At 43.9% G+C, this 24,637-nt stretch overlaps 2 protein-coding genes across 2 annotated transcripts in view; one reads left to right on the top strand and one right to left on the bottom strand.

Annotated features, from left to right (window-relative positions):
• Positions 1 to 13,432, bottom strand: part of LOC307045504 (scavenger receptor cysteine-rich type 1 protein M130-like) — a 29,835-nt gene extending 16,403 nt beyond the window's left edge. The window contains exons 1-5 of the mRNA XM_079691187.1: positions 13,346 to 13,432; positions 9,509 to 9,541; positions 4,189 to 4,479; positions 2,750 to 3,070; positions 2,375 to 2,665 (exon numbers count right to left, since the gene is read on the bottom strand). Of these exons, the coding sequence (XP_079547313.1) occupies positions 2,375 to 2,665; positions 2,750 to 3,070; positions 4,189 to 4,479; positions 9,509 to 9,541; positions 13,346 to 13,415 (1,006 nt within the window). The 5' untranslated portion in view covers positions 13,416 to 13,432. The remainder of the gene's footprint in view (positions 1 to 2,374; positions 2,666 to 2,749; positions 3,071 to 4,188; positions 4,480 to 9,508; positions 9,542 to 13,345) is intronic.
• Positions 13,433 to 16,295: 2,863 nt separating this feature from the next.
• On the top strand, positions 16,296 to 23,022 carry LOC307013156 (uncharacterized protein). Its single transcript, XM_079640411.1, has 4 exons — positions 16,296 to 16,423; positions 18,133 to 18,214; positions 19,271 to 20,416; positions 20,694 to 23,022. Exons 2-4 carry the CDS (start codon positions 18,166 to 18,168, stop codon positions 21,098 to 21,100), a joined length of 1,602 nt encoding a protein of 533 aa, XP_079496537.1. The 5' UTR covers positions 16,296 to 16,423; positions 18,133 to 18,165; the 3' UTR covers positions 21,101 to 23,022.
• Positions 23,023 to 24,637: the final 1,615 nt, after the last annotated feature.

Here is a 24,637-nt window from a genome sequence, read left to right as displayed (position 1 = left end):
ACACATCAATATTTTAGACCAACTAAAGTATATCTAATCTTGTAATTCAATAATATATAGTCTTTATATATTAAATAATCATAATTATAATGTAAATGTTAACATTACACTTCTTTATTTGTTATGCTCATACTTTTAAACTGTGTGGGGTTTTCTCTGGAAGTTTTTCCTTGTACGATGTGAGGGTCTAAGGACAGAGGGTCTAAGGACATAGGGTCTAAGGACAGAGGGTCTAAGGACAGAGGGTCTAAGGACAGAGGGTGTCGTATTGTCATACTGATATTCTGTACAAACTGTGAAGTCCACTGAGACAAATGTAACATTTGTCATATTGGGCTATATAAATAAACATTGATTGATCGATTGACTTTTACAATCGTTTGCTTTAATATGCAGTATATTTTTTGTATATGTTTGTGTTTGCTTCCTCCTGCTCCCTTTCGGTAACATACTGTATGATTTATTATTATTATTAATATGAAGATATTATTAAGATAAGATAAGATGTTACTTTATTGATTGAACATTTTAGTTTAGAGTGTGCTGTCCCACGGTAATTCAGAAGGCTCACAGGTCACATTCAGACCATTATTTAAAACAATAGGTGCTTTCACACCTTCTACAGTTTGATTTGTATAGAGGGAGCTCTGTGGCTGAATGGCCAGCGATTAGGTGTGGTGCATTTATCATAGGTGATCAGAGCTAACTGCCTGCCGTCAGATTTCATTTAAAAAACAGATCTGATTTTAAGACTATTTCTGCGCTCATAAAGAATGATAAGAATAAGAATAATGCGTATTGAACTGGTTTCATTAATTAGTGAGTTTATTTAACACTAGAACCGCCAATCGGGTCAATTTGTGTGATGTGTGTTGTGTGTGTGCAATGTAACTTTTTTTCAATAAAACATTAAAGTCTCCCAGTCCGTGACTTTTCCTGAAAGTGTGTTATGTAGCACCCTATGTTGTTAAAAATTGCATTCTAATAGCGGGATTTGACGGGTTTAGGTAGGCCTATACAAAAATCTCTGGCGGTTCTAGTGTTAAGGTAATTAGGTACAGTAGAAGCCCTTTTTTATCAGTTACGAATTTAGCAGTTGAACATAAAAGTCAACTAACTGAGGGTCACTTGCAATGACAGTGTTGTGTCTAACTGTACACTTGTCACTCAGAGTAGAATACAGAATACAGATTTCAGTATTCTGAGCCTCATTTATTTTCCTCGCGGATGACTAACAAAGTCAGACATTCCACAATTTAAAATAAAAACAATAATCGTGGCTTGATATTGAGTAAGAACATGTTTTTATGAACCACACAGCTTCCGGTCTTCCAAGACCCGACCAGACAAAAAGACGCAGGCACGAAGCATACTACTGGCGTTTTTGTGTAAATACTACGTTTTGCGTTTTGACCCAACATCAGTCCAAATAGATGAGGGCAAAGACGTACTGTATGTATAACACATTTTTAGAGGCTTATTCGTAAAACTGCTACGTTCGAGCTGTGGTCTAACAGCACTCGATAGAACCATGGCAACCACCTTAGCAACCATGAAAACGTTGACTGTACACAATTTCCTGAAGTAATCTTCGTAATAACAACTGAACTGTTACTATCACCTGCTGTAGATGGAGTGTTACTGGCGATAAGGGCTGGTTGTTTTTACCATTTTCCTATATCCATGACTGCTGTGTAAGCACTTTGCAAATGATGAACGCACGGGTCACGTGCACCTGACATAATAACGTTACTTACCGTTTAAATTGACCAAATAAATGCAATAACACAATTCATAAATACAATTCAATTTAATTTATTTTCAACTATATTCTTCTTCTTATCACTATTATTACTACTATTATTATTATTATTGTTATTGTATATGTAATATGTTTCACTCCCTTCTCTTTTTCAAGTGAGGGTGCATAACATTCAACTGGGGGTGCAATGAACCCTTTTGCACCCCGTAGAACCGGGCCTGGTCCGGACCCGGACCTCGGTCCTCCTGTTACTGAACTATGGGAAAGAACATCTCACACAACAGAAGCCTGATTACGTCAATAAATGTTGCTTCTAACTGTATGCATTTTTTAAAGGGAAACTTATTTTTGCTATTATTTTGTTATTTAATTATACATTTTGATAATCAAAAACAGAAATCTGGTAAACTATATTTTCTCTCAGTCTTGTTGATGAATGAGTGGGTGGGCCTATAGACCCAGTAGCCCACCCACTATACCCGGCTGCTTCATACACTGTTTATCATTTGTTATTTGAGTTTGTGTATTTTTAAAATGTAAAAACAAGAAAATGAAAACTATAAATGAAAATGTCTTCGATGATGTCACTGATGATGTCACTGATGGGTTTACCTGAGCAGGTGAGATTCAGGATGTAGTCAGACGAATGTGATGCTGCACACTCCCTCAGAGCAGATCCAGACTCAACACAGTCAGATCTGATCCACCACACAGGTCTCCTTGAGGACTCCTTTCTCGTTTCCATAGAAACAGCAGAGCCACAGTCGAGCTCTCTGCAGAGAACACGTGCTGCCTTCAGGGTCCAGAGATATCCCTCAACTGGTCTCCATTCTCCCTGATGTTCCACCTCCAGGTCTCCTGCACAGCGACTCTCTCCTCCCACCAGCTGAACACCACCAGGCTCTGCAGAGAAACAAGAGAGAGATCAGAGAGAGAATAAAGAGAGTTTGATGAGAACAGAATGAACCAATCACAGCTCCTCTCTACCTGAGCAGGTGAGGCTAACAGCTGTGCCAGGTGAGCAGGTGTTTCTCTCTGAGGCTGAGCTACAGTCCAGGAGAGCAGACTCATGGCCTCCACACTGGAACTCTTTGGTCCCCATTGGAGCCTCCCCTTCTCCATAGAGCGCCCCCTGGAGGACTGAAGGAGCCCCACAGCCCAGCTGCCTGCAGACCACCTGAGCATCCTGCTGGTCAAAGTCAGCCTCACACACTGAGGACCAGGACGGGTCAGACGGGTTAGACGGGTCAGAGTTCACCTCCAGTCTGCCTGAGCACAGACCAGTCCCCCCCAGCAGCCTGACAGAGTCTGCAGAGGACAGAAGATCAAACAGAGGTCAAAGACACACCATCAAAGAGATGAAACTATATTTCAGATTCAAACTGGACTCAGTTCCAACATGAGTTGATGATGAACAACAGAACACATGTTGATAAGAACACAGACTGCAGGTACCCTCACATCTACACCTGAGACCCTCTAGCAAGTGGTCTCCATTAGTGAACTCTTCCCCTGTGTCTTCAACAGAACCTCCTCCTCTGCAGACCCTCTGCTCCTTCTGCTCAGCTCCACCTCTGCTCTCACACACTTTCAAAAGGTTTCACTCTTTACTCTCACATGTGTGTTTCACATGTTATCTGACTGATGTTTGTAAACACGTTGTTCTTCAAACATGGTGTCATCATTGAATTCAAGCTGTTTGTATTTTGATCTGGTGTTTTCCATTAAATGGTGAAAGGTATCGTTCTAGAGGAGGAGGCTCCAAATAACCCGGTGGGTTTCATGACTCTTCATATCAGCCGTGCTCCAGGCTGCAAGGAGTGGAATGAAATGTAAAACTGCTTGTTCATTTCTTTTGGTTCACATTCCATTGATACACTTTAGGGACACAGAAAGCAGAGAGGCAGAATGTGGAGTGAGACGGCCCCTGCTGTGAGGATGGTGGCTCTCTCCCCTCTCACTCTTTTTAAACTCTGAACATGGATTCTTGGGACTCTGTAAATGAGTGCTATATGTTCCTCCTTCCTCTGCGGGGTCTGGGGGACGTCCTACGTTGTGTTTGCGCTGCGACTATGTGAGTTCGGTCCAATCAGAACAGGCCATTTTACGTTGGCCTGTTGTGATTGGATAGAACATCTTACACAACAGAAGCCAGATTACGTCAATAAATGTTGCTTCTAATTGTAAGCATTTTTTAAAGGGAAACTTATTTTTGCTCTTATTTTATTATCTAACTTTATTTTAACTCAGTCTTGTTGATGAATGAGTGGGTGGGCCTATAGACCCAGTAGCCCACCCACTACGCCCGGCTGCTCCATACACTGTTCATCATTTGTTATTTGGGTTCGTGTATTTTTAAATTGTAAAAACAAGGAAATGAAAACTATGAATGAAAATGTCACTGATGATGTCACTGATGGGCTTACCTGAGCAGGTGAGACTCAGGATGTAGTAAGATGAATGTGATGCTGCACACTCCCTCAGAGCAGATCCAGACTGAACACAGCCAGAATCTATCTTCCACACAGATCTCTTTGAGGACTCCTCTCTCCGTACCACAGAAACAGCAGAGCCACAGTCGAGCTCTCTGCAGGCGACTCCTGCTGCCTTCAGGGTCCAGAGAGAGAGATAGTCCACTGGTCTCCATTCTCCCAGATGTTTCACCTCCAGGTCTCCTGCACAGCGACTCTCTCCTCCCACCAGCTTAACACCAGGCTCTGAAGAGAAACAAGAGAGTCATGTAGCCTAACACATCAAATAATAGTCAGAAAATTCTATTTTTTTTTAATTGAGGTGTTTATTGAACCGTTTAACAAAACACAACGACAACATATTTGGTAATTATTTACATATATGATTTTTTTTTTGTATCATATTTGATACGTCAGGCCTTTATGGTAATTTATTGAACAAAACAACGTCTCCTTTTGAAACAAAAAAAAATATTGATTATTACATTTGGAAGATTTTGAACATGTCACAACCCGAAACAACAGGCTGCGACAAAGAAGGGAGATGCGTGCCACAACGTAAGGGGTATTGCGGGGGAATTGCGCTCCTTGATCTTTTGGGGGTTCCAGCTACACTGGCCCAGGTGCCACCCGTGTGGCTGATTAGACGACAGCCCCACCCACCTCCAGGAACCTGCTAAGACAAACACAAGCAGGCACCCTGGAGTGGGCGGGGCCGTCAAACATTTCAACTGATTTTGTTCCGTTTTTTACAAGCCCTATTTTGCCTTGTGGTAGGACAAAAAGCAGTTTCTGTCCTTGTTGAGGCACAGATGGGCTTTACATTTCCCACAGTATACATGTGTGAAATGATTGCCTGTGCAGTGCTTGCATCTCTGTCGGGTTTCCCATGTTGGGGAATGATCAATGCCATCCTTTCTCACATCAGCAGGCACACTGGAGTGTTGCCTTTTACGGGGGGTGTTGAGTCCGGTTCTGGAGAGGATAGTGGTCTGCCACGCTTGATTTGGTCCTTTCCTGCAATTGTAAGGGAAGTGCCAACCGAAGCCTGAAACCTTCGCAAGGCCATGGGTTTTATCCTGGGCTCAAGTTTCTTCTGGTCTCTTCTGTAGAGGTTCCATGCATTGATAACTGCCTCTGTGACAGTGTGCCACCAAATGTACATGTACCATCTTCGGGATTTGAAGCTGAATTTGTAGAGTGCAGACAGCATATCAAGGAGGTCAACACCTCCCATTAACTTGTTGTAGGCTTCAACAATGGCTGGTCTGGGAACCATAATGTGTGTCTTGGTTTTTTGATCCCATCTTTTCACACTTCCAGTTGGTTCGATGCCAACATAAGAGGAAAGTAGGTTCACAGCTTTGTTGTCAAACCATCTAACGATGTGTCAGGGTTTGAGTTTTTGTGTGTCTAGTTTTGGGGTTATTTTGCTGTTCTGTCCTCCCTGTCGTTAGTTTCCCTGGTGTGTCTAATTGATTGTGTTCACCTGTTGCCCTTGTGTTTCTTCTCCCCTGCCCGGCTGTTTCTCGTCTTGTGATTACCCCTCCCTGTATTTAGTCATGTCTCTTCCTGTGTTCAGTGTTGGTTCATTTTTTTGTCGTTCATGTCTCCCTTCATGTTGGTCACAGTCCCTTTTTGTTTTGGATGCTACCTCGTGCCTTGTACCTTTTCTTGGATTCTTGTTTTGTCAGCTTTTTGTGATTAAAGCTCGCCTTTTGTTCCATTTTGAAACCTGCTTCCGTCCTCATTTTGCATTTGGGTCCTATTTTTCCCCATCCCGTGACAGAATGAACCAACCAAATATGGACCCAGCGGATTTGGAAGATTTTGAGTTCGATCTGTTCGATCTAGACTTTTCTCTTCAATGTTATTTTTACGAGTGGAGTGGAACCTCGTCAAGAAGGGAGAAAGAGACTATCCTCAGAAAGGCACAAATGGAGGTGGCCAACATGCCATGGTTGAGAAGCTCGTTGCCTGAATGGCTCAGAGTTTTCTCACGCAGCCCTGAGTGCCAGTCTTCATTTTCTGACCCTTTTTTGGGATCCCGACGTTTGGAGGTCCACAGAGCCTCCAAAAGACCTCAAAGAAACGCAAGGTCAGGAAGCCAGCTCGTAATCCGGTTCCATGCCCAGCAGCCGTGGTTCCCTGCTCCAGTGCCGGCCCACACAGCCATGGTACCGTGCCCTCCAGTACCATCCCACACAGCCATGGTTCCGTGTTCCGGTTCCTTGCCCAGCAGCCATGGTTCCGGCTCCAGTGCCGGCCCCAGCAGCCATGGTCCCTGCTCCAGAACCGGGCCACACAGCCATGTTTCCGGCTCAAGAACCGGCCCACACAGCCATGATCCGGGCTTCAGTTCCGGTTCCCACAGCCATGGTTCCGGCTCCAGAACCGGCCCATGCAGCCATGGTCCCTGCTCCAGAATCGGCCCATACAGCCATAGTTCCGGCCCCAGTTCAAGCCATGGTTCCGGCTTCAGTACCGGCCCCAGTAGCCATGGTTCCGGCTCCAGAACCGGCCCATGCAGCCATGGTTCCGGCCCCAGTTCCAGCCATGGTTCCGGCTCAAGTACCGGGCCCAGCAGCCATGGTCCCGACTCCGGCTCCTCGTCACCTGTTTACTCTTCGGCCGACGCCAGCTCCCCGAGTCCTGTCGACGTACTGGCCAACGCCAGCTCCCCGTGTCCTGTCGGCATACCGACCGTCTCAAGTCACCTCTCCAGTTCCCTCTCAAGTCTCCTCTCAAGTCCCCTCTCGAGTCTCCTCTCGAGTCCCCTCTCCAGTTCCCTCTTGAGTCCCCTCTCGAGTCCCCTCTCGAGTCATCTCTCAATTCTCCTCTCCAGTTGCCTCTCAATTCTCCTCTCAAGTCCCCTCTCAAGTCTCTTCTCAAGTCCCCTCCCCAGTCCCTTCTCAAGTCCCCTCTCGAGTTCCCTCTCGAGTGTCCTCTCGAGTCACCTCTCCAGTTCCCTCTCAAGTCACCTCTCCAGTCACCTCTCGAGTCCCCTCTCGAGTTCCCTCTCGAGTCTCCTCTCCAGTTCCGTCTCGAGTCCCCTTTCAAGTCACCTCTCGAGTCCCCTCTCAAGTCCCGACCCAATGTCCTGGGCCGTTGGAGGTTCCGCTGGGGGTCCTGCCAACTCCATGTCCTGTCCCGTTGGGGGTCCCGCCGACTACTCTTCTGCCGGGGGTCCTGCCAACCCTATGTCCTGTGCCGTTGGAGGCTCCGCCGACAACTCTTCTGCCGAGGGTCCTGCCAACCCTATGTCCGGTGTCGTTGGGGGTTCCGCTGAGAGTCCTGCCAACCCCATGTCCTGTCCCGTTGGGGGTCCCACCGTCACCTGTCTCGCCGGGGGTCCTGCCAACTCCTGGTCCTCTTCCGTGGGGGATCCTGCCGAAGCCTGTCCCACCGGCTCCGGTTCCTGTCCGGCCGACACCGGGTCCTGCCTGGCCTCCGGAGCTGTCCCGTCAGCGCCCTCCTGCCCGTCCTCCGGAGTTGTCCCGTTGACGCCTTCTTCACCCTCGAGCCCGGCCCCCTGAGAGCCGCGGTCTTCACCCTCGACCCCGGCCCCCTGAGTGCCGCAGTCTTCGCCCTCGAGCCCGGCCCCCTGAGTGCCGCGGTCTTCGCCCTCGAGCACGGCCCCCTGACTTTCTCGGCCGCGGCCCTCGCCCTTGTGCCCGGCCCCCTGAGTTCGCCCGCTGTGGCATTCGCCCCTTTATGAACTCTGCCTTGCCCCCGGGCTGTCCGCCCGATACCCTCTCCATGGACTCTGCCTTGCCCCCGGGCCGTCCGCCAGAGACCCCCTCCATGGACTCGGTCTTGCCCCCGGGCCGTCCGCCCGAGACCCAATCCTTGGACTCTGCCTTGCCCCCGGGCCGTCCGCCAGAGACCCCCTCCATGGACTCGGCCTTGCCCCAGGGCCGTCCGCCCGAGAACCCCTCTAGAAACTATGCCTTTCCTGGGCTGTTGATCCAGACCCATCCTCCGGACCCCCTCCACCCACCCAGTTTGAGATGTTTGAATTTGTGTAGGTACGTCTGGAATCCGTTCCTTGAGGGGGGGGATATGTCAGGGTTTGAGTTTTTGTGTGTCTAGTTTTGGGGTTATTTTGCTGTTCTGTCCTCCCTGTCGTTAGTTTCCCTGGTGTGTCTAATTGTCTGATTGTGTTCACCTGTTGCCCTTGTGTTTCTCCTCCCCTGACCGGCTGTTTCTCGTCTTGTGATTACCCCTCCCTGATTTTCTGGACCTTGACAAACATCAAAGTCATAAAGGTAGCCACTTTGTCCAGCACGTCCCCACATCTTGAACCCCCATTTGTGAGGCTTTGCTGCCATATAAACACGAAGATGAGACTTTTCCCTTGAACGGCACCACAATTTCATCAACTGCATGACATTCTTCATGAGGTATGCATAGGAATTGCATTAGCAGCTATCTTTTATTCTCCGATTTTTACATACAAATGGAATTATGGATTATCAATATTTTTTTCAAAGTGACATACACTGACAGACACATTAGATTAACTTTCAGCAGCATTTTTAATCGTTTTTATCGACTTTTGATCAGAATAACAGCTAAGGTGAGACAATGTTCCATTTTTGCTCCGTAATGCCACGTGTTGTGATATCTGTGTTTGAAAACATGAAAACATGTGATGTTCTGATGGAGAACCCCAACATGGTTGTAACATGTGATGATCTGATGGAGAACCCCAACATGGTTGTAACATGTGATGATCGGATGGAGAACCCCAATATGGTTGTAACATGTGATGATCTGTTGGAGAAACCCAGCATGGTTGTAACATGTGATGATCTGATGGAGAACCCCAGCATGGTTGTAACATGTGATGATCTGTTGGAGAAACCCAGCATGGTTGTAACATGTGATGATCTGATGGAGAACCCCAATATGGTTGTAACATGTGATGATCTGATGGAGAACCCCAACATGGCTGTAACGTGTTATGTTGTGATGGAGAGCCCCAACATGGTTGTAACATGTGATGATCTGTTGGAGAAACCCAGCATGGTTGTAACATGTGATGATCTGATGGTCTTTATAAAGTATAATCATGAAACTGGTGGTGATGAAAAGGTGATGATGGTTTGTTGTTGACCTTTGAAGTATATCCTGGTTTCCATGGTAACATCATAAACGATGAAACTAGGATGAGTTAGTGAAGTCTTTAAACTGCATCATGTTTTATGATAATGGTTGTTTACAGACTGTAATCACTTAAAGAGTAACAGGGTGAATAAACTGAGCACGTTACCTGTTGAGGTGAGTTCTCCTTCAGCCTGGAGTCCTGAGGAGAAATCAGAAGATAAGGTAAACAGAGTTTTCTATCATCTCAGGAACACGTCAGTGAACTCACTCTGGAGTCATTCCACCAGTTTACTCTAGCTGAGAAGAACACGTTCACACAGAGAAGTCACATATTCAGAGTTAAAGCAACAGTTCACTTTAGAGAACATGCTCCTTCAGTTCAAATGAGTCATGGTGCACCATCATCACACTGAAACATGTTCTACAGCAACAATTACATCAGGAGGAACCACAGAGGATGCTGCCAGTTCCCACCTTCTGCTGTCACCTGAACGCCTCACTCCCCTATCACTAACTGCAGACATTAACTAACTGAAAGAGATGCTGCCAGTTCCCACCTTCTGCTGTCACCTGAACGCCTCACTCCCCCATCACTAACTGCAGACATTAACTAACTGAAAGAGATGCTGCCAGTTCCCACCTTCTGCTGTCACCTGAACGCCTCACTCCCCTATCACTAACTGCAGACATTAACTAACTGAAAGAGATGCTGCCAGTTCCCACCTTCTGCTGTCACCTGAACGCCTCACTCCCCTATCACTAACTGCAGACATTAACTAACTGAAAGAGATGCTGCCAGTTCCCACCTTCTGCTGTCACCTGAACGTCTCACTCCCCTATCACTAACTGCAGACATTAACTCACTGAAAGAGATGCTGCCAGTTCCCACCTTCTGCTTTCACCTGAACGCCTCACTCCCCTATCACTAACTATGGACATTAACTAACTGAAAGAGATGCTGCCAGTTCCCACCTTCTGCTGCCACCTGAACGCCTCACTCCCCTATCACTAACTGCAGACATTAACTAACTGAAAGAGATGCTGCCAGTTCCCACCTTCTGCTGTCACCTGAACGCCTCACTCCCCTATCACTAACTGCAGACATTAACTAACTGAAAGAGATGCTGCCAGTTCCCACCTTCTGCTGTCACCTGAACGCCTCACTCCCCTATCACTAACTGCAGACATTAACTCACTGAAAGACATGCTGCCAGTTCCCACCTTCTGCTGTCCCCTGAACGCCTCACTCCCCTATCACTAACTGCAGACATTAACTAACTGAAAGAGATGCTGCCAGTTCCCACCTTCTGCTGTCACCTGAACGTCTCACTCCCCTATCACTAACTGCAGACATTAACTAACTGAAAGAGATGCTGCCAGTTCCCACATTCTGCTGTCACCTGAACGCCTCACTCCCCTATCACTAACTGCAGACGTTAACTAACTGAAAGAGATGCTGCCAGTTCCCACCTTCTGCTGCCACCTGAACGCCTCACTCCCCTATCACTAACTGCAGACATTAACTAACTGAAAGAGATGCTGCCAGTTCCCACCTTCTGCTGTCACCTGAACGCCTCACTCCCCTATCACTAACTGCAGACATTAACTAACTGAAAGAGATGCTGCCAGTTCCCACCTTCTGCTGTCACCTGAACGTCTCACTCCGCTATCAATAACTGCAGACATTAACTAACTGAAAGAGATGCTGCCAGTTCCCACCTTCTGCTGTCCCCTGAACGCCTCACTCCCCTATCACTAACTGCAGACATTAACTAACTGAAAGAGATGCTGCCAGTTCCCACCTTCTGCTGTCACCTGAACGCCTCACTCCCCTATCACTAACTGCAGACATTAACTCACTGAAAGAGATGCTGCCAGTTCCCACCTTCTGCTGTCACCTGAACGCCTCACTCCGCTATCACTAACTGCGGACATTAACTAACTGAAAGACATGCTGCCAGTTCCCACCTTCTGCTGTCACCTGAACGCCTCACTCCCCTATCACTAGCTATTATTTAAATGTATACAGTTCTGTTTCATATGTGTGTTTCCATAGTCTCTTTATTTTCCCCTCAAAGGGCACCAGATTGATGCACTTAACTCCAAAATTAAATAATATATCTTACCGGGGGAGCATGCCCCAGACCCCCCTAGAGGATTTGAGGACATGTTCACATGGACAGGTTCCCAAATACATTTGCACAATTTTTTAAACAGTAACCGTGTCCATATATTTATTCTGGGGTAGTAGATTTAAAGTGTAGGGCTATCACTACGGGCAACAATGCTGTAAATATTGACAAGTAAATCCAGCAAAATGGCACAAAAAAATGGTGGTAGTAGCCGGCTGTGTGTTTAATTCCCGGCCTGACTTATTGTCCCAGTTCGGCCCTGACTGCAGGGTAGCTTGTGGATTTACTCCAGGTGGAATTAAAGTCTGATTTAAGACTTGATTATATTTCACATCATTCAGGCTTTTTCTTATTGGTCATACGTGCAGAGCTACAGTGCAGTTATGATTCATCCACATCTGTGAAGTAACTAAAGGTATTAAATACATGTAGTGGAGTAAAAGTACACCATGTACCTCTAAATTGTAGATGGCTAGAAGAACAAGGTGGTAAAACATGAACATACTCAAGTAAAGTACAAGTATTTCAAAAATGTTACTTATGTACAGCACTTGAATAAATGCACTTATTTACTAATGTTAACTCCAGTCTTATTTGCTTTAGCCAGCTAGCTTAGCCTAGCACCGGCACAGCATTTATTTAGTTATTTATTTAGAGCCATTCACCAATTGGGGAGTTGTTCAGTTGGGAGTTTCCAGTGAGCAGGGCTTCTCTCTCACACACACACACACACACACACACACACACACACACACACACACACACACACACACACACACACACACACACACACACACACACACACACACACACACGATATATCACACCAGAGGAGTTCAGGTGTACTTGACCATAAATGTGTGGAAATAGTAGATCCTGGTTATCTTACTCCTAGCTGGGCCTGCTGTTAGAGTCCTTGTGTGTGAGGCCTTGAAATGATTCTCGAAGAGAGAGAGGCTTTTGTAGACGATGAGGATGTGTGGATGGAAGACATATACAGTATAAACATGTCCCACTCAAGACAAGAGGAGCCTGGTAGTTCCTTTGAAGGCAGTTTATAACTGCTACAAATACTAATGTATGACTTTGTTGTTTCTGAACTAAACCAGAACATAAGTCCAAACACAAGGTGTTAAGATGCATGAACAGAAACAGATTAGGAACATTATTAATATACAAGTCTGTGGTTTCCTGGTCCAGTTCCCTCTCTGTTCACTCTGTGTCTGCTTCCTGCTGAGTCAAGTGTGAACAAAGAAAAGAAATGCAGAACACTGAGGTGTGAGCTGCTTCTGTGTGATATACAGAGAAGAAAAAGAAGAAGACTGCTTTTAACTCAGGGCGTGGGAATATAACACTGAGGTCAGAGAGGAGAGAAGGAACGAGAAGGGTTTGGGGCAGAGGTATGGCGACATGAGAGAAGTTGAGACAAAAGGAGCAGCCAGATAAATGATAGCACAGTTGAATTCAATGACAAGAGTCAAACTAAGACAACTGAAGATGAGCTTACTTTATTAAACGTGAATAAGAAGTATTACTATGATGGGGTCATGAACAAAGGTCAGGTTGTATGTAAGGTACAAGATGAAGGCACAAGCTACTAAAAATGTGAACATATTCTGGATACAATGAAAGCTTTTTGTTTGCAAAGAACAAGGTGGTTAAAGAAAAGATCAATGTCTATGTGGCGAAGGTAAGCAAGAGTGTAGAGTACCTGGCACAGAAAGATTTCATTCTTCAATGACTTGTATTGCTTCACGGAGTTAACCTTTTACACACATCTATTCCACTTATTTCCACCTGCTGTTACAAGTCCCACATTTCCCAGAATCCCCTCTGTTCATGTGATGAATGTAAGTGTAGATGGAGAGTACCTGACACAGAGAGCAGGAAGACGACTAATCCACTGGCTGCTGCAGTTAGACTCATAGCTGCTGCTCTCATCTCTGTGAGACTATAACACATGTCAGATTAAATCATGTTCACAGGAGGTTTACAGAATCATTACATCAATAAACTGTTTCTACTCACAGTGAAGGAGGAGCGATGTGTTCAAAGATAACTTTCCTCTGAAGCAATGAGCAGCAGACGGATATCAGGCTGTTAAGAGATGCTCTACTTCCTCTTTAGTCGATTCACATGCTTGATGAGCTAAACCCCAGTAACACCCACTACACAATAAAGTGTTGCTGTTTTACAAAGTATAAACCTTTCTTAAACAAAATATAATTTGGTTAAAACTTGTTTGGCTATAATAAATAAATACATGTACTTGTTTTCTTCAGCTCTATAACTTTACATTACATTACATGTCACTTGTTAGTCGCTTTTATCCAAAGCATACTCAACACTGAGGGCAAGCCCCACAGGAGCATTTGGGGTGAAGTGTCTCAGGGACACAACGACATGCAGTGGGGTTTGAACCTGATCCCAACACCAACGCACAACCCACTGCGCCACACGCCTCCATAACTTTCACAAGATCACTTCCAAATTCCAGATGCTCCCACACAGATAACTATTTATCATTTAAATACAACTTGATGTATTTTTACTCAATTGTATTGTTTATTGTATTTCCTCCAGATCAGTGAGTCCCTCTGCTGAGATAGAGGAGGGCCGTTCAGTGACTCTGACCTGTAGCCGTGATGCTAAATTATAGGATAGTTTGTGGTTGAAATGTTTTTTGATTACATTTCTAGCGAGAAGTTTATATTGTACTTTTAGGGTGCGTTCACACCTGGCTTGTGTAGTCCGGTTGAATCGAACCCTGGTCCGTTTAGCCGCTTGGTGCGGTTCATTTGGGTCGGTGTGAACACAATCCGAGACTATGAGGGACCGTGTAGGCCAAAATTCAAACTCACCTTGCACACACACGACTGAAAACATCTGGCCTTGCACACACACTACTGAAATACTCTCACATTTACCACTGAACACCTCACACACACACTACTGAAAATCAAGCCTCACACATATTACTGAAAATTAACCTCACACACACGCAACTGGAAATTATGAGGGGCCGTACAGGCCGTAATTCATACTGGTCCTCTCACGCACATACATTCTCCTTTTACATACATATATTTTATAATATATGCATGTCTGAAGACAATATATATATGCAAGAGAAGAATGTATGTATGTATGAAGACAATATATGTATGCAAGAGAAGAATGTTGATTTGAATCAGAAGTTCTGAACATGAACCCGCCCCGCTCGACCTTCTGAGCCAATCACAGCGCGATAATGACCTGCCTTCCGTTTCAACCATACTCCTTCTGTTTCCACTGTACTTTCTCTCTCACATACATACTTCTCTTGCATACATATATTGTCTTCAGACATACATATATTATAAAATATATTATAAAATATATGTATGTAAAAGGAGAATGTATGTGCGTGAGAGGACCAGTATGAATTACGGCCTGTACGGCCCCTCACAGAAAATTAACCTCACACACACACTACAGAAAACATCTGGCCTTGCACACACACTACTGAAATACTCTCACATTCACTACTGAACACCTCACACACACACACTACTGAAAATTAACCTCACACGCAACTGAAAACATTTTACTGAAAGGTTCTCAGTTGGGAATGTGCATGTGTTTCACCTGTGTGTGTGAGAGGGGGATTCTTGCTGTAACGGAAGTCATTGTAATGAAACGGAACTAACAAAGAACAATGCTGCAGTGATACAGTAGGTGGCGATGATGCTCGTCTGGTTGCAAGTTAAAGAAGATGAAGAAGAAGAAGAACGAAACAGAAGGTTCAGTTCAGCATGGATCTATAGAGAAACGGCACCGCTATGGAGCTATTTCAGGGTCATACGTTTTGATCATTCAAAAAAATACAATTTATTTGAAAGTTCAAGTTTTTATCCTGAAATTTTAAAAATACAATGATGGATTCAAAATAAAAATAAGTATTTTAAATCATTTTTCAGGTTGAATATAATTTTGATTCAGTTCAGCAATTTTTTTGAATACATATTTATTTTCATATTCCACTTTTATACATATTTTCATATTTGAATCCTTATTTTTTTCAGTTGCAGATTTTTCGTTTTCAGATTCAAAACAATTATTTGTCCAGTTTCAAATCTTGTTTTTTCAGGTTTCACATTGCTTTTCACCTTCAGATCGTTTTTCACTTTCAGACCTTTTTTTTCATTTCAATTGTGACGATTCTCTCTGACCAATCAGCAGTCGTCACTAGTTTAGCATATTCCGCCCGGTTGTTGGCCCCGCTTGTTGGCATCGAGAGAACCACAGCTTTGTCGGGCCAGAAAAATTGTTAAAAAGTACCCCGGGCCGGAACTAGGCCAAGTGGAAGCGCAACCAAAAACAGGCCCCGCACGGCTCGGCACGCTTAAAGCGAGCTCCGCGCTGTAGTGTGAATGCGCCATTAGAATCCACGTCCAGTGGATGAGTGGGATCCATAGTTTGATAGATATTAAACAACATTATTTGAGCTGGGTTGGCCTTGTTGTGGGTGACTCTGAAGTCATCTTTGACTTCAGACGCCCCGCCCCCTTCTTCCACTGTAATAATATTTTGTTTGCAACATGCACCTGCACTACAAAAACTCTAAATCCTGCCCAGTACATGTGTCTGATATCTAGTCAGAATATGTCTCTGCTCCTGATATGAGACATGATAACTTCAGAAGTAACACTGCAGTGAGATATCGGGTCTTGTTTTTGGAAAGTACATCCTATTGTTCAGTCAAAACATCTTACTTTGAGTTTTATCTGAGCATGAATCTGTTTCCAGGCTTCAGAGTTCCTCCTCCCCATCGACCCTGATGCGCTTCTTATGCAAACTTCTTCCAAATCAGCTGGCGTTTGACTGACAAATGTGCGTCTCCTCCCGGAGGACAGAGGACAGAAGAAGAAGTCTCTCTGAAGGCGAGGCAGCTGACGACTGACGAGCAGGTGAGAATTCAACATTTCACCTCAGAGAAAATCATTTACAGATCGTGTGTTTGCTGGAAGCGCTAACAGAGAGCAGGAGAAACACAGCTGCAGCTCAACATCAAGTGTGCGGGGGGGGGGGGGAACCAACATAACATGCAGACAAGTCCTACCTGGCTTTGATGTGTTAGTCCCTTCGATACATGTCTTCAGTTATGTGGGTTCCCTAAAACTATTGTTGCCTCAGCAAGGAGCAGGGAAACACTATGGTGTCGATGTTTACACAAATAGAGCATGGAAGAACCCATCGCCTTTTATTTCTTAAGTAAAGCGGGGCAGAGTGCATTCATTTGTTTAGCATTTAAAAAAGGTACTCAAAATCTATTTACATGTTTATAACCAATGAGAAAACCTCTTATATTCCATGAGTTACTAAATTGAATGCTTTCATGAGTCGTGTTGCAGTCTTGAAAGAGACGGCTGAGACGAGGCCGTCCAAAATGACCTCTTTAGGGCAAAACAGAGAAACGCAACACACCATGTACTGTGTGTGTGTGTGTGTGTGTGTGTGTGTGTGTGTGTGTGTGTGTGTGTGTGTGTGTGTGTGTGTGTGTGTGTTTGTCTGTCTGTCTGTCTGTGTGTGTGTGAGGAGAAGTGTTTTAAAGAGGAGAACAAAAGGAGAGAAGATGAAATAATCACACAGAGAGGGAAGGGGTTCCTGTCTGTGCTGTAATGGAGTCCCTCACTCCAACTCTATTTGCATTAAACACAAATTAAATGCTGAACAAGTCTTTGTGCAAACGTTTCATATTACTCAGACCGATGTGGTTGCCTGGTGTTTCCAGTTGTTGGAACTGTGTGGAGCTGCTTGTTTCTGGTCTGCGAGGGATAAAGATATTAAAGGAAATATATAATAATTCAAAGTAATGTTACCTCCACAAAGGAGCTGATGTTTACAGGTTGGTTTGTCCGAATGTTTGCTCCATTGTGGAAAAAATACTCATCACATTTTCAAATTGTAAAAGGGCGTAGCACGGGAAGAAGCATTTCAATTTGGTTTGAATATACAAATGATTTTCCACTTTTGTTTACATTGCAAGAAAGGGCTTTCATTATTCTCTCTACTAAATCCATCACATTGATAGCTCAACCGACAAAAGGTCCACACATTGCCGGCTGGCTGATTTCTTTTTCAGTTTACTATGTGCTGCTTGGATTAGTTTTCATTAGTATTGTTTAATTTCAATACCACACAAAAAGAACATTCAGAAACGACAACACAAATAAAACCAGAATATGAATAGAGTAATGCCAGAAAGTGCAGACACACATAAGTGAACAAACCAGCCAATAGAACAAATACAACATGGCTTGGTGAGAGTTCTTGAAGTAAAGATGGGATAATTAGATAAATGAGATCTTGTGTTTCGCTGGGGAAAATTATTTGTTTAGACATTTCCTGTTTCCTGATGTTAGCTGGAGATGTTCCTCTAAAATCAGATGTTTTTAAGAGACTTTGACTTCAAAAGATGCCTTGTCTAAAAACAAGACTTCAGTTATTAGGTCTGATATCAAGTGTAACGACATATTCTGACTAGAAATTAGACAAATATACTTGTCAAGACTTTACATGTTAGCAGTGCCAACTTTAACTCAGGCTTTCAGAGACGTGATAACATGTACGATGAGATGCATCTGGATCTGATTCTGAATGACTTGTTTTGATGCAGATTGTCCCCCGGTCCTGTCTCTGACCCGGCACCATGAGTCCTAAGCTGCTGCTCCTCCTGCTGGTGGCTGCAGGGAGTGCAGGTAAACACAGGGACTCACTCAATTCTACACTTCACTGCAAAACTACACAAAAGTAGAACAAATAACCTGCAGATTTTTCTTTTAAATAATATCTTGGTAACACTTTATGTTTAGGTACACTAATTCACCATCAACTAGTTGTTATTTAACATGCATATTAGCAGTATATTGGCTCTTTATTAGTCATTATAAAACACTTAGTAATGCCTTATTCTACATGACCATATTCTAAAAGTAATAAGCCATCAGTTGAGAGTTTTTCCTCAATAACCCTCTAATTAGTGCTTATTTATTGCAAGTAAGGAAGTTGCTGTACATGACTTTTGGTCTTAACATGCTCTGCTCAATATGAACCTAATAAGGCAGCAGTACCACAAGAATAGCCTTTAAAGATCTGTATGTTAAAATGTGTACATGTTGTACACCTGTAGGTAAAGAGGGTAAACAATGCAACACACAGATATCACCTTGAGACTTCCCCACTTAAGGAATGACAATAACACAATGTGTTTCTTTATTACAAGTTGGCTGACATGCTATGAAAATAAGGCATGTGTAACTTTGAGTTAGTGAAATAAACTCCTGGATGTGAAGTTTGGAGGTTTAATTTATTCTAGTCTGAAAGAAGAACCACCCGGACCATTGACCAGGAAGTGAAAAACATAAGAACTTGCAAACATCTGTAGAACCATCTTTAATGACTCGGTGCGCCCGCACTTTCTGGCAGTATATCTACATTGTGAAATGTGGCTATCGACGTTGTTACCTGCATCGTTCACTAAGTATTTAAAAGTACTTTCAAAAAATACTTAAGGGTATTTTAGTCTCTTTATCTCCTGAATGCCCCTCTGTTATTCCCCTTCTTCCACGTCTGGCATTTTCTTCCGTGGTTGCAAAAAACTAATTAGTTACTTTTATTATTTTTGTAATATTTTAACATTTGATGTTATCCTAATGTAAAGTGCGGCCCATGTATTAAAGTGTAGTCTGTGACATGGAGGATCTTTCTTTTTTACTTTTCAAAGAATGCATTAAGGATTTCTTTGTATTTCACAGAATCCTCCGCCCCTCCACCTGATGTCAGCACCGGTCTGGATTTCGTTGTTGCTTTTCCGGAAAACATTGCGTCCTATTATCTTCATCCTCCCAAATTGATGGTCCAGATCACGGCCTTGTATGATAATACTAAAATCATCATAAAAGAGCATTCATTCAGCACCAGGGAACCGACTCAGAACAAAGGAGTCTCTAGGGAGTACACCCTGGATGCAAAAATGGAGATCTTCAAGGGAGAAACCTCCAACCGAACGCTCCAAATACACAGCGACAAAAGTATCACCGTCCATGCCATCAACCTGAAGTCGAGCAGTTTGCAGACCGCTCTGGTTCTACCCATCGACAAACTGAGTTCGGAGTATTTCATCCCGCCAGTGCCTGAGATCCGGCGCACCACCAGCCCTGCAGCGATTGTCACCACAGAGGTGACCGAGAGAAGCCCGTTCAAACTCGTTATCGTCAACGCTGACAAGGAAAACGAGGTAACGGTTGAAGGTTCGGTGCCCGAAAAATTTTCACTTCAGCCCTACCAGGTTCAACAGATCTGGGTGAAAACCGAGAAGGAGTTGCGAAAGGTGACCGCCGAGCATCCTGTGGCGGTGCTCTTTGGTCACAGCTGCGCCGTCTACCACGACTGCACCTGTGGGCAGCTGTTCACCTCACTGCCTCCAGCCCAAAGCGACAAGCAGAAGTACTACATCCCTCCGTTTCTGGCTAAGAACGCTGAGAAGAAATCGTTTTTACTTCTGTCAAAGGACAGCACAGTCCAGGCCTTTGACGTGAACTCTCCGCTGGTTGAAACCGAAGGTAGCGCCATCTTCTACCGCCCGGGCCTGCTCATCAATCTCATCCCAGAGACGGACTTCGCCTCCTGTTATGTCGTCAACACCATCAGCGACACGAATAGCCACGCAGTGATCGTGGTCCACAAAGACTTCACTGATGGTGTTCATGTGAGAAATGATCCTTTGGAGAGTGCAGACTGGAAGGATTTGAAAGGGACGGACTTCCGCTCGGTTGCTGTTTCTCTGTCGTCAGGCAAAAGCGCCATCTGGCACACCTCCTCAAAAATGGCTGTCTACTTTGTGGGAAAAAAGGAAAATGCTCGGTTTGGGAACCCAGCAGCCATCCTCAGTCATATCCCAGGTATGAACATGAACCACATATTTGCAGATATATCTCCACCTTCAAACTGAACATTACCAAAATATCAGCTCTTGTTTTCATTGTTTAGTCTAAAACGGTATCTCCTCTTATTTCTCAATAAAAGTACAGAGAGATGTTGGTTACTAGATTTTGTCAACAATATTGTATGTTGATATTGTCACCACTATTGTTTAAAGAGGTTAAGTTATGGATCATAGTTATCACTTGCCCTGCTTCTGATTTGAGTTTGTTCTGTTTCATGCCACCTTCCAAACAGACTTCAGGGGTTGCGTCTTGTTTCCGGAGATCGTGAGGATCGGGAAGAAGGCAGACGGCTGGCGGGAATCCCTGAAGAACTGCACAGACGACGAACTGGACCTGGTCAGCTTCCCAGAGACCATCCTTCAGACACACATCAGCAAGAAAATCCTCCAGGCCAACACAGACAACCTGCAGGAGGTGTGGATCGGCATGCGTCGCAGCTCCATGTCCGGGGAGTGGTACTGGGTGAACGGGTCCGCGGTCGAAGACACCAACTGGGAGGAAGGGGAGCCCGGCCCGGATCATGACGGTCAGTGTGCCATCATGAGCCTGGAGGACGGCTTTGGCTGGAGGGACGAGGACTGCTGCAAAGCTGCACATCCTGTCTGCTACAAAGAACCCGTCTTTTTTCCCGTTGAGTAAAAACCGCATGGACAAAACTCATCCATACACAATCCACTGGTGTCTGAACCAGTGCTAGCGCCAGATTAGCTACTGGTACTTCTCATGCAACCCAGTCTCACGGCATTTCGTGTGATAGTCACGAAATGTAATCTATTGATTCGTGTGTACCAACACGATTTCCCCATTTTTAAAAGCAGTGTGTTTCTATTGGTAGTATGTTTCGGGCCTGCACCAAAGAATAACAAATTAGAAGGAAAAACTATTTAAAAAATACAGATTTCAGTATTCTGAGGCTCTGAGCCCCATTTCTTTTCTTGATAGACGGCAAAAAAAGTCCGACATTATAGAATTTAAAATAAAATCAATAATCGTGGCTTGATATTGAGTAAGAACATGTTTTTATGAACCCCACAGCTTCCGGTCTTTCAAGACCCGACCGGACAAAAAGACGTGGTGCAGGCACGAAACACACTACCAATAGAAATACATTGCTTTTAAAATCGTTCTGTGTGACACGAGAAAAAGGGGGAAATCGTGTTGGTGAACACGAATCAATAGGTAACATTTATTTCGTGACTATAACACGAAATGCCGTGAGACTGGCTTGTCCCATGAGGATAAACCTGAAAAAATAAAGCTAATGCAGAGGTGTCTTAAACGGGCATGTTCTCTTATATCCAGCAGGGGGCGACTCCACTGTTTGCAATAGAACATTTGTAGAAATCGATGTGATCATTTCCCTAATTCGCACTTAATTTAAAACCTTCAAGCCTTCTTGAACACCGCCTGATGTTCTTTTAGTAAATGATGTTTACGAACAACAACAATATTATTATTATATTGTCCGTGTTTTCGTCTTAATGAAAGTTCATTTGAGCTCTTAACTCTGTAACAATTGTGTAATTTTTTGGATCCAAAAAACTAGAAGGCGTTGTCCAAACTCAACATTAACAAAACCAATGTCACACTGACTATGTGTTCTTCTTCTATGGATACAAATCCTTTTTGAATATACAACAGAAAGATATAGCTAGAGCTAACTGATGCTATCTCACCAGCTAGATTATTTGTATCGGTCCAGTTTCTGTTATGTTTGGTAGCTTTATTATTCATATACATGGTTGTGACGGCTGTCGCCTCTCCGGTCCTGTTAATCCTGTTTTGCTGTTTCTTATGTAAATAAGCTGTGTGGTTACTTCAACGTCATTGGCTACCATCTCCTGGTTCCGCCTCCGAAGATACTGATTGGAGCACGCCGGGCCCGACGCGCTCCAATCCCCGTGCCATCCCAGCGCACACCTGCCAGAGATGACTCTCCAAAGCCTGGGGACAGCTATCAGTCGGGAGGCTCTGTTGCAATCAGATGCCTCACACATCTTGCTCCTGTGTGGACGTTACAGACTTAAGCTAGTAGATATGTGTTTCGAGTAGCGTGTTTAGTTTCCCTTGTTAGCTGCATCTACCTGCAGCCTCCTTCCATTAGTGTTGATTGGAAGTGATCTCAGGTGTGTCAACTAGAGTCCTCTTTCTGTTACTTGCAGTAGATTTGCGCCCTTTTGGCTTCTTTGTTTGGTTTAGGCTATTTTTGCTTTCATTTTGTTGTGCACCCTTGTGGTTATTCATTAAACCCATTTATAATTATTACCATTTCCATTCTGGTGTGTGTTGTTTTCCTCTACCCTAGAGGGGGACGTAACAATAATAATATTTCATATGGTAATAAAAATAGATTCTGGATTGACTGAATAAACACTGAGTTAGGGTTTATATTATTTTATTGGAGAATATCATTAGGAATTGGTTAATTGTTAAAGTGTCAGTTCTCTGATTGGTGAAAGGACATATTCATCACTTTTGTGTCTTAATAACCTCCATTTCATCTGTGATTTCAACATTAAATCAAATCTAATGTGTGCAACTGGACTGCTGTTGTTTTTCTTTTATTCTCAGGTTGAACAGACATTTAAATATTCCACTGTTAACAATGACAAACGTCTCAGGTAAAAGGACAATTAAACTCTATAATAACTTGTTACATAATCAATGAATACACAATGCATGGATTCCTTCATAGGAAACTCCCTCTCTAGGAAACACAGGGATTTGAACCTCTGTAGACCATTGACATGCACTAACACCTATAGAACAACAGGAGAGGGAGCACCAAGAAAAGCATACTCTTTAAAGATTGTGCACTAATTTAATTAATTATTTTTTTCTTTATTTATGTTTGATTGTACAACACTTATTTATTTGTATTCATTTCAAAGACGTTAATGTGCTGCAAATGCAGACGCTGTTTTAAATTCCTATTTATTATCAGAAGTAAATTAGAAGTGATTTACAATAACAGCAATAAAACATAAAGAAACAAACAGCAATAAACATTGGGGTATATTTGCTGGGATCAAACAAAGCAATGTGAGAAAAATGTTTAATTACTCAAATTGTGTGTGTGTGTGTGTGTGTGTGTGTGTGTGTGTGTGTGTGTGTGTGCCAGTGTGCAGTGGAAGCAGGTGTGTTTTCAGTCTGAAGTTGTGCAGACCTTTGATTGATATCGATGAGGAGCTCGTTCCACAGTGTTTGTTAAATATTCATTTTGAAGTGTTGTTTATCCCTCCTGGTGGGTTCGGGTCAAATATGACTTTATTTACTACTTCCATCATAAATGTTGTGTTTTACATTCGATTGCTTCACATGATGATATCCTCCACAGTAGACATTTGAACATTTGAACATATAACATTATTGATCACCACTTTCATAGAATGTTGAGGTTTAGTCAACTTTGTAACACTGATGGTGTTCTGGTAAAAAATGACCACCGTAGGAAATTCATAAAAAGCTCTCCCTGGTCCCCGGCTTGAGCTTGAACCTCAGGATCCATGTATCTGTGATCCTCTCCAGAATGGAAGTAGTCATCACATACAGAGCATCAACTAGTTCCTGAACAGTGTCCTTCACACGCCTTTTCTTGCGTCGGGAACACCACCGTAAGTCGGACAAAGGGATAACACTGATTGGCTGTTCAGCTAGCGAATCAGTGCATGAGAAGCGTTAACGGAAGTGAGGGAGGTAAACAAATGATTTAAAATGGAAGATGGAACACACACGGACGGCTATTTCACCACATCGGATTATAGAGCTCCTGTTCGTTCATGTTTTCAATGGACGAGAGTGAAAATGGAAAGAAAAACGCTATTTGTTGTTTGTTTATATCACGGAGTCTGTTCTTCTTCTCTGTCTTCCGGTTGTTCCGGTTGTTGCCTCTTTTGAATGATGAATACACACTACCGCCGCCTGCTGGTAAGGAGAGTTATTGTCACTCACTCATGCGCAGTTCATACGTGCTCGGCTCGGATTTGCGGTGTGTTCCAGTGCGCGAAGTCGGCAAATACGCAGGAGAGTCCGGCGACGCGGTCGGTGTGTAGCGTGCTGCAGCAGCAGTCTGCTCTGCACGCAGGCTTCCTCCAAGTTTACAGTAAAACAAACTGGTGGTGTGACCAATGGCCATTTACAATTATTAATACTATTACTATTATTAGCATTAGTCTA

The sequence above is a fragment of the Notothenia rossii genome (assembly GCF_949606895.1).
Source record: "Notothenia rossii genome assembly, chromosome: 7".
Lineage (NCBI taxonomy): Eukaryota > Metazoa > Chordata > Actinopteri > Perciformes > Nototheniidae > Notothenia > Notothenia rossii.
The sequence above is the reverse complement of the archived record's forward strand: the minus strand, read 5'-3'. Positions and strand labels throughout refer to the sequence as shown.